This window comes from Brachyhypopomus gauderio, chromosome 6 (assembly GCF_052324685.1).
Source record: "Brachyhypopomus gauderio isolate BG-103 chromosome 6, BGAUD_0.2, whole genome shotgun sequence".
Taxonomy (NCBI): domain Eukaryota; kingdom Metazoa; phylum Chordata; class Actinopteri; order Gymnotiformes; family Hypopomidae; genus Brachyhypopomus; species Brachyhypopomus gauderio.
The window spans coordinates 11,791,204-11,804,961 of record NC_135216.1 but is presented as its reverse complement, the minus strand read 5'-3'; the positions used below and the strand labels follow the sequence as shown (position 1 = coordinate 11,804,961).

At 41.6% G+C, this 13,758-nt stretch overlaps 1 protein-coding gene across 1 annotated transcript in view; it reads right to left on the bottom strand.

The window, feature by feature from the left end:
* Positions 1-12,683, bottom strand: part of csmd2 (CUB and Sushi multiple domains 2) — a 204,109-nt gene extending 191,426 nt beyond the window's left edge. The window contains exon 1 of the mRNA XM_077008705.1: positions 11,937-12,683. Within this exon, the coding sequence (XP_076864820.1) occupies positions 11,937-12,120 (184 nt within the window). The 5' untranslated portion in view covers positions 12,121-12,683. The remainder of the gene's footprint in view (positions 1-11,936) is intronic.
* Positions 12,684-13,758: the final 1,075 nt, after the last annotated feature.

The window sequence follows — 13,758 nt, the reverse complement described above, 5'->3', positions numbered from 1 at the left end:
CCTTTGTCATGGCTTCAAAGAAGCATAATTGTTACTGCCCCAAATAACTTGTTTATTTATTTAGTTAGTTATTTTTGAATAAGGTTGCATTTGTACATAAGTTTGTTTTGTTTTCTTGCACAAATAATCCTCCCACTCTTTGAGTCAGAGAGGGCAGAAGCAGGCAGCCAGCATACTGAGGGGAAATGAGGAGTGTGACTGAGGTAAGGAGTGAGGAGATGTGTGGTTGAGGTAAGGTGTGAGGAGGAGTGTGACTGAGGTAAGGTGTGAGGAGGAGTGTGGCTGAGGTAAGGTGTGAGGAGGAGTGTGGCTGAGGTAAGGTGTGAGGAGGAGTGTGATTGAGGTAAGGTGTGAGGAAGAGTGTGGATGAGGTAACATGTGAGTAGGAGTGTGGCTGAGGTAACGTGTGAGGAGGAGTGTGGTTGAGGTAAGGTGTGAGGAGGAGTGTGGCTGAGGTAAGGTGTGAGGAGAAGTGTGGCTGAGGTAAGGTGTGAGGAGTGTGGCTGAGGTACGGTGTGAGGAAACGTGTGGCTGAGGTAAGGTGTGAGGAGGAGTGTGGCTGAGGTAAGGTGTGAGGAGGAGTGTGACTGAGGTAAGGTGTGAGGAGGAGTTTGGCTGAGGTAAGGTGTGAGGAGGAGTGTGGTTGAGGTAAGGGTGAGGAGGAGTGTGGCTGAGGTAAGATGTGAGGAGGAGTGTGGCTGAGGTAAGGTGTGAGGAGGAGTGTGGCTGAGGTAAGGTGTGAGGAGTGTGGCTGAGGTACGGTGTGAGGAGGAGTTTGGCTGAGGTAAGGTGTGAGGAGGAGTGTGGTTGAGGTAAGGGTGAGGAGGAGTGTGGCTGAGGTAACGTGTGAGTAGGAGTGTGGCTGAGGTACGGTTTGAGGAAACGTGTGGCTGAGGTAAGGTGTGAGGAGGAGTGTGGCTGAGGAAGCAGCATAGCTCTGTTTGTTTATTGTTCACTGCTCCAGCCGAGGACGTTTAATGGTGTCCCCATGACAACGCAGAGGGTATAGAGAAGTGGGAGACTCTTAACAAGGGGATCCTCTCTCCCTGTCTCGACCTGTGGCACCCCTGTAGACCTGACATCACTCCTCCCTCTCTCCTTCTCTCGTATCTCATGTTTCAGACTGTTGTAAGTTCACCTTCAAGTTCACCTTCTGGAGTGCAACAAAAGCAGCAACCATGCTAACCATGCTCATGCTATATGCTTTGCAAATACACATGTATTTGAAGTACACTGTGTGCTATGTTAAAACGTTCTGACATTCACCAGTCAGTCCCACCAGGATTTCCCGGGCCTTTTTTGTGATTGTTGCAGGCTAAAATATTTGATGTTGCGGGTGTTTTTAAAAAAAATTGCGATGCAAGTTGCGTTGTGTTTTTGCTTTTTTTTGTGATTACATTGTAATAGGGAGCAAATGTTGTATGGTTGCCTCTATTTAGTAGTCCATTTTAATTATCTATTTACCTATTTATTTCAGGGTTGCCAACTTTTCAAGATCACTTTGAGTGAGGTTGAACCTGGAGGAGGTGGCGAGTGTGAATTGCTGACGGGGGGCGCGTGGCAGACGTAAGTTGTTACCGGGCGGGGTGTAAAATGGACACAAATTAAGTATTATATCGCGATCGATCGATGGGTGGTTGGCGCCAGAGCGAACTAGTAACTCATTGAATCATAGATGTGGATCACAGGTAAATAAACTAGATTTTTTTTTCGGCGTGAGATATCGGAAGTGTGGCGTGAGAGCGTGTGAAGACGGTCAAATGCGTGTTTCTCACGCTCAATGTGTGAGAGTTGGCAACCCTGTTATTTACCCATGTATTTATTGTCCATTTATTAATTTATTTATTTGGATCTCCCTATGGGTATTATGCTTCTTATCCTGTGTTTTACCCCTGGTTTTAACACTTCAAGCAATGATTTTATTTCTCTTACTCTATGTGGTATGAAATAGTTTGGGCAGGAATGATCCCTCAAGTTTTGTATGCCCCGCTCCCTGAAACACAGGTCTTGGGACAGAGAATGCACAATGATCTCTCTCACTTTCTTGAAATGATCCTTCGAAGTGCAACAGCTCGGTGGCAGAAATGGACTTTCCGTCTCTTAAAAGACTATGAAAAATCACTTGGAGTGGATGGGCTGGTACTAGAAATGTTAAACTTGTTGGAAATACATGTATGAACCCATCGTTGTGAAACAATAAAACACTGAGAACAAAAAAAAACAGTTTATCCCCGCTTTCATGTAATGTACCGGGATACTGCTTTTCCCGATCTTTTGCCGTTATTTTTGTCGGCAAGTGTGAAACGTTCGCCTCACTCATGCTGCTTTCAGTCTGCTCCTCTTTAATGTATACACGGCAGTAAGGCGGGAGTTTGTCGACGTCACATCAAGACGACATCAGTGATTGGTCAAATTTGCGGGAAAGTTGCGGTGATTGGCTGAAGTTGCAACACCGCCCTGAATTTGCGGGGTTTGCTTAAATTTGCGTTGAAGTTGCAAATCGCAACATCGCAAAATTCTGGAGGGTCTGACCAGTGACACTGAATGCCTAAGCATGAGCATGACTTTGAGTAAATATTTTTATTGTTGCTGTTTGGGCTTCCTTCTCAATACCAATTTGTCAAGCACCTGCAAGATCTATATTGCTTAATGCAGTGGTTCCCAAAGTGGGGGGCGCGCCCCCTAGGTGGGGCGCGGAGCTATTGCAGGGGGGGCGCGGAGCTTGAAAGTAACTGTGCGTTCACACCGAAAGCGATAAAATCGCTCTCCGTCGCCGAGTCGCCAGCATAGCGTCGCGTGGGGGCGTGTCCAACAAACATCACGCCGGCATGCAGCACGTGACAGATATGCAAATCACGTTTTTAAAGCAGGACGCAGTATTTATGTTAATCTATTGATTACAGGACACACGATTATAAAGGAGTGCGTGTATAAAACATAGTGTGTGTATAAAACACATATAGTATATAAACCTAAAATGTTTATGTATTTTTTTACTTTTTACCCCAGACCCGAAAATCAAACAGGAATTTAAAAAATCATAACCAATAATCGGGTATACGCGAATTTATTGCAGATGTTTTTTTAACAAATGAACAGTATTCCCTCCAAAAATAAACATTTTGTACTGTAAATAAACAGGGACACATCGTAAAGTACGGGACATCCAGAGACAGCCACTATTAATCTCTCCTCCATTTTGCAATCGGAACAAATAATCAGTAGGAACCAAAGTCAGAGGTGCGGTTTCGGAGGAGGGTGCAAACATACTTTCTGATTGGTAGTCGCCGCCGCGCGTCACTGCTCATTTGCATAAAGTTGAGCCAAGCTCAACTTGTTCGCGTCGCTCGAATCGCTCACTTCGCGTCGCGCCGCGCCGCGTCGCGTCGCTGGGTGTCGCTCACTCTCATTGAAAATGAATGACTTCCGGTCGCCGTGTCGCTCTCGTCGCTTTCGGTGTGAACGCACAGTAAAACGTGCACATGTTTAGGGATGCACCGATTCCGATATTAATATCTGAAAAAAATCTAGATCGGGTATCGGGGACAATGTGACCGATCCATAAAAACAGATCTATTCAGTCTAATTCTACGCTTTTATTGCTTGCTTTTCGGAGTTAGTTCAACCTTAATACTCGCTGGTGGTATTCCACTTAGTCCGTTTATTTGCTGGTTGACCAAAATAAACCTGGGCTCCAGCAATACTTCACTGTTCATACATGAACTGGTGAGTTGTCCAAAGCTCATTTAATGCGTTACTTACAGAAATAAATTAAAGAGCAGTGGTCTGACTCGGTCTACGGCAGAAAGCTAAAAAACAATATTCCATACGCGCGCTCAACTCGCTCCCTTAAAGAGACAGTACACATATTTCTGGCCGTTACATGCTTTGTGCTCTGCGTGATGTCTGCGCTTGCAAACTAGCCGCATATGTATTGCTGTTTCTCTTATTTCATCTCCTTATTTATTTTAAATTATATTTAGAATTCTTGAACCATTTAAAACGTTTCTTGCAGTTTATTTTTTTCATGTTTGACCAAAGTTGTGAACCTATTGTTTTTGTAAGTTTTCAACACATCCCTAGTCAATATGGGGGGGGGGGGGGGGGGGGGGGCGCAAAAATATTCTCATCTACTAAAGGGGGGCACGGCAGAAAAAGTTTGGGAACCACTGGCTTAATGTATTAACTGAAGTAATAAACATTGGAAATGATCATCCACAATACGCCATTTATCTGTTCATGTTTTGCCTCAGTTTTGAAACCACCTCTCATCTCCATTTTTTTAATCAAGTCATTCATCAGATGTGCAAGCAAAGTGTTTCTGAAGATCTTTGAGATGGGCCTCACCTAATAAAATAGATCCATTAGCTCAATATTTGCTATACGCACCTTTAAAACAGCTTCCACTCCTTTTGCATAAATCTCTAGTAGCTCTACACACCAACATTTTTATTTTTCTATTTCTCTTCACAAATTTGCTAAAGCTCTCAAGTTCTTTGGCCAATGTTTACAGCAAACATTTTTAAAGCCCCAGGGAAAATAAATCCTTGATTGCTTTCTAATTAGGTTAATACTAGTCTTTTGTACACACAATATGCATATATAAAGTATGAATAATTGGTGACTTTCCATTGTCTACACATACTTAGTCATACTTTCCCCCCTATTTGATATAAAATGGATGGTGTATATATATATTCACTTCACAGAACTATCAGTCAAACCTCATTCACCTCTTCCTTTTTTCTCCCCTTGTTTCATTGTCTTTGTGAAGTACTGCCACTACTTTCTGTATTTCTATGTATATTCTGTTTGCCATTCTGTTACTACCCATAATTCACTATTTTTGAATTGCCTCATCTTAGCCCTTTGGATTTTTTGTCTTCTGTGTTCCCGTTGTCCTTTTTCTGTGCTCCCTTGGCCCTTAGATTAAAATATGTTTGGTCCTTTTTTGACTACTGCCTGGCAGACTACGATTTTGGAATATCTTGTTGTAAATTGATCCTTGATTGTCTTCTGATGTTCACAAATGTCTGGCCAGTTCTGTCACGTTAAAGATTATATACCATGTTCCCTGAAATTTTTAATTTGCTATAGATGTTCAATATATATCAAGCAACAAAAGACCTCCCTGACCCCAGCCATTAAACACACTCATATATACATGCAGAGCATGATACTACCACCACCATACTTTACTGTAGGCATAATGTTGACTCACAGATGCCGCATTTTACACATTTTGCTGAATACATTCTTTTGCTGGAAACTCCAGGCAGATGTTCAAGCAAAGCTCTGCTTTATGCCACACACCACCATAAGCCACCTTTGTACAGGACCCTGTAAATTGCTGACTGATGCACGTTCTCCTGTCTCAGCCACTGACATCTATAAGCCTCTGCTGATCTCAGAGTGGAATTCCTTGCCCTACTTTTGCAAACCACTGCACTACTTTTAAACAGGTAATCAAAACCAGCCCACACATCCTTTATTTATCTAAACTTTTTCTTCTAGACTAAACAACAAATTTTTATCAAACATTACATTTTAAATCAAATATATATTTTTATGTCACTTTAGAGAATTTCAGGAAACTGTAGCATGCCAATGCCTAAAATCACATTTACAGAACATAAGTCATATTAAAAACTGTTTAACTTACTATGTAGTACCTCTCTCACACACATTATAGTGCCAAAGTACTCCATCCCTATCAATTCGGTATATATATTTTTTTAATGCTGCTTGAATAGGCATACAGACATGATAGTAACATGATGTCTGCTAAATGCCGTAAATGTAAATGATGTAAATATAGTACCATCTTTTGCAGCTGTAGCAGCTTTACATATTTTGAGGTATGCCATATTGAAATGTGAATTTAGATCTGGACATAAAGCTTGCAATTACAGAACATTCACCTTTTTGTTGATCATCCATGTTTGTGCTGTTTTGGCACTGTGCTAGGAATACTTGTCCTGTATCATGGAGGTTCTTCCATGATTTTGAAATATCATCCAAACCTAAAGGCATTTCTCTGGCCCAAATCAGATAACAAGTTTGCAAACTTAAAGCATTTCCCCAGGGCAGATCATGCTCTCACCAGACCAAAAAGTGCATGTGTGAAAACACCCTTAGTCAGACTGAAACATGGTGCAGTGTCTACCTGTGTTTTGCACTATCCATCCATTATTCAATTTTAACAAGCTGCCCTGTCCTCACTATGGAAAAGCAGTATCCCCATACCCCCATACACCCCACACTGTTGAAATGGTGTTTGTTGAAAAATCACATTCCACCCCCATACCCACAAACTGTTGAAATTGTGTTTGTTGAGAAATGGGCAGTGTTAGACTTGTGCCACACATACCATTTTGAATTTTGCCCAAGAACCTGTGATGCTGTCTGGCAAACTCCAAACTTGCTTTGATGTGTGTTTTCTTCAGTAATGGCTTCTGACTACTGCCTTCATTCCTATGTCTGCCACTGATCTCTGTAGCTCCTGCACAATGTCCACTGGCCTCTATGAAGCTTCCCATATGTTCCCTCCTGGCTGTGAGGCTGAGTTTGGAGGAATAGTGCAAGTGTCTGAAGAGTACACTGGAGCATCCATTTCCTCCCATGTGATCCACCAGTGCTCAATGGGATATTCTAAAGACCTGGATATTGGAGATAAGTATCCTTTTGTTGCCAGGTACAAAATTTCTGTTTGGAAAATGGAAAATTCTGTCTGGAAAATGTGTTCACTCTTTGCAACTTTTATTACGTCTACATTCTTATAGTTAGCTTTCAGATTTTTGTTTCTGTGTTGATCTTGGTCCAGTGTAATTGCGTTGTATGATGATGATATTATTATTATTATTATTATTATTATTATTATTATTACAAATCTACACATAACCTCATAGCCCATAATGATTAGAATAAAGTTTTATACATTTTACTTTATATTTAAGTAATATTATTATTAGTATTAGTAGTTGTTGTTGTATTAATATTAGTATTCTCCATGCCACCTGTTATTCTCCAGTCACTTGATCAGGTAAAGAAGAGAATCCAATCTAATTGAATAATTTCACAGTCTTGCCTATTTAAGCCCTCAGTGTGCGGAGGGCGAGATCCACCCAGCCTCTCAGCTGCGCATGTGGAGCTGATGTGCAGATGTGCTGGGTGGAGCAGGACCAGGCTGGTAGGTGGAGCTGCTGTACAGATGTGCTGGGTGGAGCAGGACCAGGCTGGTAGGTGGAGCTGCTGTACAGATGTGCTGGGTGGAGCAGGACTGTCAGGCGGAGCTGTCATGGCAGCTGCTCAGCATGCAGTCTGAAGCTGATGGATGTCCTCATCCCCATGGTGCCTTTCCCCATCACCGCCACTGTTTCATTTCTAATACAATGTACAGAGCCATATGCAGCTAAAACTGTTTCTATATAGTAACTGACAGAACTGTATAAGCCATCTTGGTCCTTTGACCCAAGTGGGGGAATTTAAAAAATTCAAGTTCTAGTGAGAGGATTGACCTTGAAGTAATGGAACGATCTGGAGGGTAATGCAGGCCGCCGTGTGGCATGGGGCACATTTATTTGCCAAGCCAGGTTAACAGGGCGGAGCGGAACAACTGTAAAGACAATCAGGTCCCAAATCAATTACTAAACTTGAAGATAACCAGCAGTTCAATGTTAAATCAGGCAAATGAAGTGACGGTGCTCAATAATGCCACACATTACTACATATGCTCTCACCACCATTGCTTGAATCAAGCTGTCCTTGAAGTGTAAATGATTTTCAGCTCTATCCACTTACCCATCTCTGGCTACATGAAAGTCACATACAGTACAGAACTTAACAATTATTTTTTGTAAGAACCATTTACCCTGTGCATATTCACTCATCAGGATTTTTATTAACACAACACCTCTTGTACAGGTGAATTTTATAAGCTTACAGTCACATCTATGCAAAGTTTGTCACCTTCAACTCTGTCTGCCACTGGTCAGATTTTTTTTTCTTCAGTTTATTTATTTCTTTATTTTTACCTCAGGTACACTGTTGACCAATATCCCCACAGACATGGCGGTAGCACGGTAGTGGATGTTCAGCCTCTATAGCTTTATCAGGTTTTTACAGGTCAGTTCCACTGCTGGGTTGAAAGCAGTCTGTCATCCAAAAATATCCAGACTACAGCATACCTGCGGTCAATGACTGACTGCCAATGAAGAATCTGAGGATGGTTAACACAGATTTGTCATGGCAACAACTGGCTACCATCTCACATTCAGCGGGGCACACTGACGTGAGGACATTCATTTATTAGTCCATTTTATTTTCTTAAATACTGATGACACAGCTGGGTGTTCACAATTGTTTTGCACTCTGCTTGTCTGCACATGCATGTTTGCTATTATAAAAACAACAAACTGGTCTGCTATTACTTATTAAATCTGAGAACAGACAAAAGCACAGCAATATATAGCATGTAAAGCAGAATGTTTGCATTGTAATGTCTCAGGTTGTTCTCCAGAAATTCTATAGCTATAGAGCACTGAAATTCATATTGAAATGGCTAACCTGTGGTAACACATCACAGTATTACAAAACAAAAAGGACAAAACAAAAGTATTTTGTTTACTATATTATCACCCTATTTGAAATGCTGTTATTGCATGTTCTAAATTTTCTGTGGTTCTGGTGATTCTGATCTTTATGGAAGTGTTGGGCCATGCTACCCTGGCAGTGATACACCCTTTTATGCTTTGTCATGAAAGGAAAATGATTACCTGAATGACAGAGATGATAAACCTTGTGGGAATGGCGAAGAATGACCTTGTTCCCTTTGTCACAATCAGTAATCAGTATGGAAATGTCTGTATGCGGGTGAAATTGTGTGTGTGTGTGTGTGTGTGTGTGTGTGTGTGTGTGTGTGTGTGTGTGTGTGTGCAATTTACACCTTGTGGTCATTCTACCATTATGCAGAGAGACTCAGCTGCAATGTGAAATGACAAAAGGAAACATAAACCAAAAAATTGAAAAGCACAGGATAAGTGTGTTGCGGTTACTATTAGATTGGCGATAATTATCCAATCAGGTTTTGCACTGCTTTGTAATCATCATCTTCATATTAACATCTTGACGTTAAAAGCCTATTTTGGCATTACAACCAGTAAAACAACCAATAAAACACATAGATCTTAAAACAAGTATTTAGTGTTTGCACATCTAACCACATTCACTATGAACCACGAGTTTCTTTCTCTTATTGCATTATTGTAAAGTTGAAAGAGCTTAATTATTACGGCTTAAAACAGCAATAGGGATTTAATTGGGAAAGGTTGCTTTCACACTACTGGGAGATCTGCATAAACGTTTCATCTCGAAGCACTGAACTGCAGCACACATTCCTGTTTTAGTATTCCATACCTCTTCACTCCGAAAAAACAAAGGGACAGGTGTTCATTTCCTTGGTAAAGACAACCATGTGTGTGCCACGACATTGTGTCTGCCATAGTCTGAGTCTCACAGTAGACCCTTCTAGACGGCTAGTTTGTGCTAAGACTTTTTTTTAGGCACAATTACCCTTGCGACAACTCTCCTCGCTGTGACTCTGTAAAGGGAACTCTGAATGCAAGTACCTCTCCGCTGAGCCGCGTATCAAATCACTTCGCGTGACGGAAAGCTGTCCTTAACACTTGATGTTTAGCAACTATGAAAGGGACCGTGACGTGACACCAGTGCTGCAGGGGATGTGTTGTAGCCAACCTCAAACACCTGTTGCTGTAGGGCTGATATTTCCATATCCTTTGGGAGACATGAAAACAATCTAGCTCATAAAAAACGAGTTTGTTTATTTATTATATTTGCCATTATACTTTCTCCTTCCATCAGTGCAACACTGCCTTATCGCACTGCTTCTCTCTCTCTCTCTCTCTCTCTCTATATATATATATTATATATATATATATATATATATATATATATATATATATATATATATATATATATATATATATATATATATATATATATATATAAGCAATAAGATATGCAATAAGATATGCGGATTCAAGAGCGCCTTACATTTAATTGCATCATGGAGACTGCCTGACTTTGCGACTTTAAGATGATTTAGCTATCTCTTGTGGGATCTGCAAAATTCAAAATTCAACAGACGGAATACTGATCCAACAGAACGCCCATGTCACGAAATCGAGAAATGTGTAGCCCAAAATGATCAGGATGTGGGTGCTCATGAAAGGCTGGACTTCGTTATTGTCTATACCCAAACCAATTCCCACCAGCGCAGGATGAAATGGGTCAACCTATTAAAGCGCCCACCTGTTTTCTATTTTCGTCACGGCTATTTTGGTTATGGTTCTGAAAATATATATATTTATATATTTTTACATAGTTTAATGTCAGAAACAGAATAAAGGACACCACAGGCTGCCGATAGTTCCGCATTTTATAATAAGAGCTGTAAATAAAAACATAAATGAACCACCGTTTGACTAAAGGTAAATCGCTATGTGATGCAGTTCTACACATTAGCATTTTTCCTAGCTTACATCCTGGAAGAATAGTTTCCGAAAGTTTAAGATTATTAAACGGACGTACATCTATAGCGCGACATATACGCTTTTAAGTTTTTGTAATCTAGCTGATGGAGGATTTATTTGTATTTTGTTCTGGTATTGTGAAGCTTTGGTGCCGCTTAATGGGAAAAGAAGGCAACTGCTCGCAGACGGTTTATGAAGACGCTTAGTGAGAGAAAAACTAATAACCAGCCACAACACTAACTACGGCGGCTTTATCATCACTTCTTGATACACCAGATATCCGTTTACTAGTAATAATTAATGAAACAGTGAACGGCTGCCTATTAGTGATGAGACTCTGTGCTCAGCCTCAGCATTTCACTCGACGCTTTAGGACACTGCGAACTAAATGTCCACTTCTTTTTAGCTGCAGCGCATATAGAGGTTATAGAGAAAATGAAAAATATACGTGTTTGGTTTTATGCTTTTGATAAAACAGGTGAAACAAAAAACAAAGGTTTTTTTCCTTAATATGAGCTATAGTTAGGCCACCTATCGCTATCTCTATGTTTTGAAAGTCGTTCTTCTCAGTGAAACTTCTATCGCTGAGATACAATATGGGTTCATAAAGAAAAGGGCGATTTTCACATATATTGTCTGTGGTATACGTTTGCAAAGGAAAAGCTGGAAATAGCGCCAAAAAAACTATTTGGTCCGCATGTAACGTTCATGCCACCTCCGCTCACGCCCACGTCCTCCTAAACTCACTCCTTCTTTTTCGCCCCCTCACACACACACACACACACACACACACACACACACACACGCGCGCGCACACGCACGCGCGCGCATACACGCACGCTCGCGAACGAGCGCGCGCAATCCTTCATGCAGCCGTACATCAACTCCTCAGTTGAGGCACTTTAAGTACATGTTTGAGTTTCAACAAACCTTACATACATGACTTACATGTTTCCGAATCCATCCTGTACCGTTACGTTTTAGTACAGAAACGTGTGGATAGAAGGTTTGTAACCCCCCCCCCCCCCAAATGAAGCAGCCATTTCGAAACCATGTTTAGCAAATTGACATTGGGTTATACTGAGATCTTGATAAAGTACATGCAAACTGGATGTCCAGATCATTCCAATACGCAGGTATATGTTTTCCATCTCACGTTGAAGAAACGTCCGCTGCTGAACTGGCACAGACTGTCAATGAATCTGATGAATATATTAAAACCCATAATGTATAGGACTTAATAGGCACATCGACAGCTTGCAGTATTTCACGTCTTTTAGGGGTGACGAGGTATATGGCAGGTGCATGTGGATATGGTGACCCGGAGCGCACACCACTGCGCTTTTACCATCGCTCCATACACAAGCAGCATTACGGCAAACTTACCCTTAACCGATGCAGCCAGCAGCCCCATGTACAAGAACAGAACCCGGCTCCAGTGATGCAAGTGTACTCCCGCCTTCATTAGAGCGAAAACCCTTATTCCTTCCGATTTCCTCGGTTCGCTATATGTACATCGGCAAGCAGTCCTTAAAAGTCCCGTTCCGTCCGACTTCAACGCGGCGCTCATGGCAGGATTTTTGGCAGCCACCGTATCAGATGGTTTTAAAAGGAAGATTCACTTGGTGTCGGCGCTGAGAAAAATCCCAATGCATCGAGACTGGGCTCGTGCAGCTGGACTGAACCATCTCACCTAGATTGCGGGGTTAGCGGATTCTACGGGAGGATTTCACGCGAAAAAGGGGAAAATTGAAGAGGTTGATAATGAGAACAGTGTCTTTTCTGTGTGAGGTGCTCGCAAATATTACATTCCGCGTATAGGCCTAAGCGAAGCTTGAAGATTGAATTTGCGAGAGGAAAGGCGGGATGAAAGACCTGCTTCTGCGCTCCCTCGCGCTTCCACGGTTGTTCGTTTTATTTCCAATTAATACACGTATCGCTGCTGATCATAATCCACGTTTCGCCCTCTCCGCATGAATCAAAACGACACACACGCCACCTCCGCTTAAAAGTTTATCACCTCCGTCATTGTCTGAATCATTTTGAGCTGTGGAAGTAATCGATAAGGCGATAAGGTGTTTCCAGCGCCTCAACTTCTTTAGGCTTACAGTATTTGTAGTCTCAACGACACTGGAAATCCCATTGCAGACTGCACAATCTCTCTCTCTCTCTCTCTCTCTCTCTCTCTCTCTCTCTCTCTCTCTCTCTCTCTCTCTCTCTCTCTCTCTCTCTCTCTCTCTCTCTCTTTCATGCGCTTCATACCCAGCAAATCGAAGCTGATTCTGCCAACGGTTTACAGAATCCTATATTCTCTCATCACTTAAATTAGGCACATCTATCATATAGGTACACGTTATATATAGTGTATCAGAAAGTATGTGTCTGTATGCATTTGTTGTTATGCAGAATTCATTAGCTATTACCCTTCACCCAAGTTCATCAGTTGTCATTTCATGACCAAACCACAGGACCACTGCTGCGTATTATTTGGGTAATGGACCATTCTCATCACGGTGGTGACACCGGCATGACTTGGGCATGGTTATCCTGCTAGCTCAAGTTTGTCAGGCACGCCAGTGTTGCTGTGCATTGTGCTTGTGTCTGTGTCACAGCTGAGTTGAGAATAGCGCACCACCAAAAATAGTGGGCCACCCCAAAATATCCAGCATGTCATCAACAAACTGATGAGGGGGCAAATATGGCTAGTCCAAAGTGTGTATGGTAGCAAACTGTGCTGTGTGCATCAAGAACTTCTTTTAACATCAAGCTGTCAACAAACAGGTGATCCTGACCCTGTTTGTGTGTGCATATATGTGTGCATGTGTTGTGGGCTAAAAACTCTCAGTGGATCAGTCGGTGATCTGATTTAAAATGACTCATCTAGTTAGAAATAGCTTAAACAACTACACTGCCAGAAGTATTATTGAGCATCATAAAAAGACTCAATGACAATGCAATGCAAATTTGCTATCCATACCACCATCTAGAGGTTATATCTGTATCAGCCTGAATTCACATTCACAATATAACAGTAACACGAAGACATTTACACCAACAGCTGCTACAGCTCCAAAAAGCATTAAGAGGACATACAAGAAAACAATCATGTCCTTTAAATAGGCTAATAACATGTATCATGGATGCCTTTAAACGTTATATTTATTAGCCCATTACAGCTATAGCCTTCAGATCATCACTCTGTACAGAT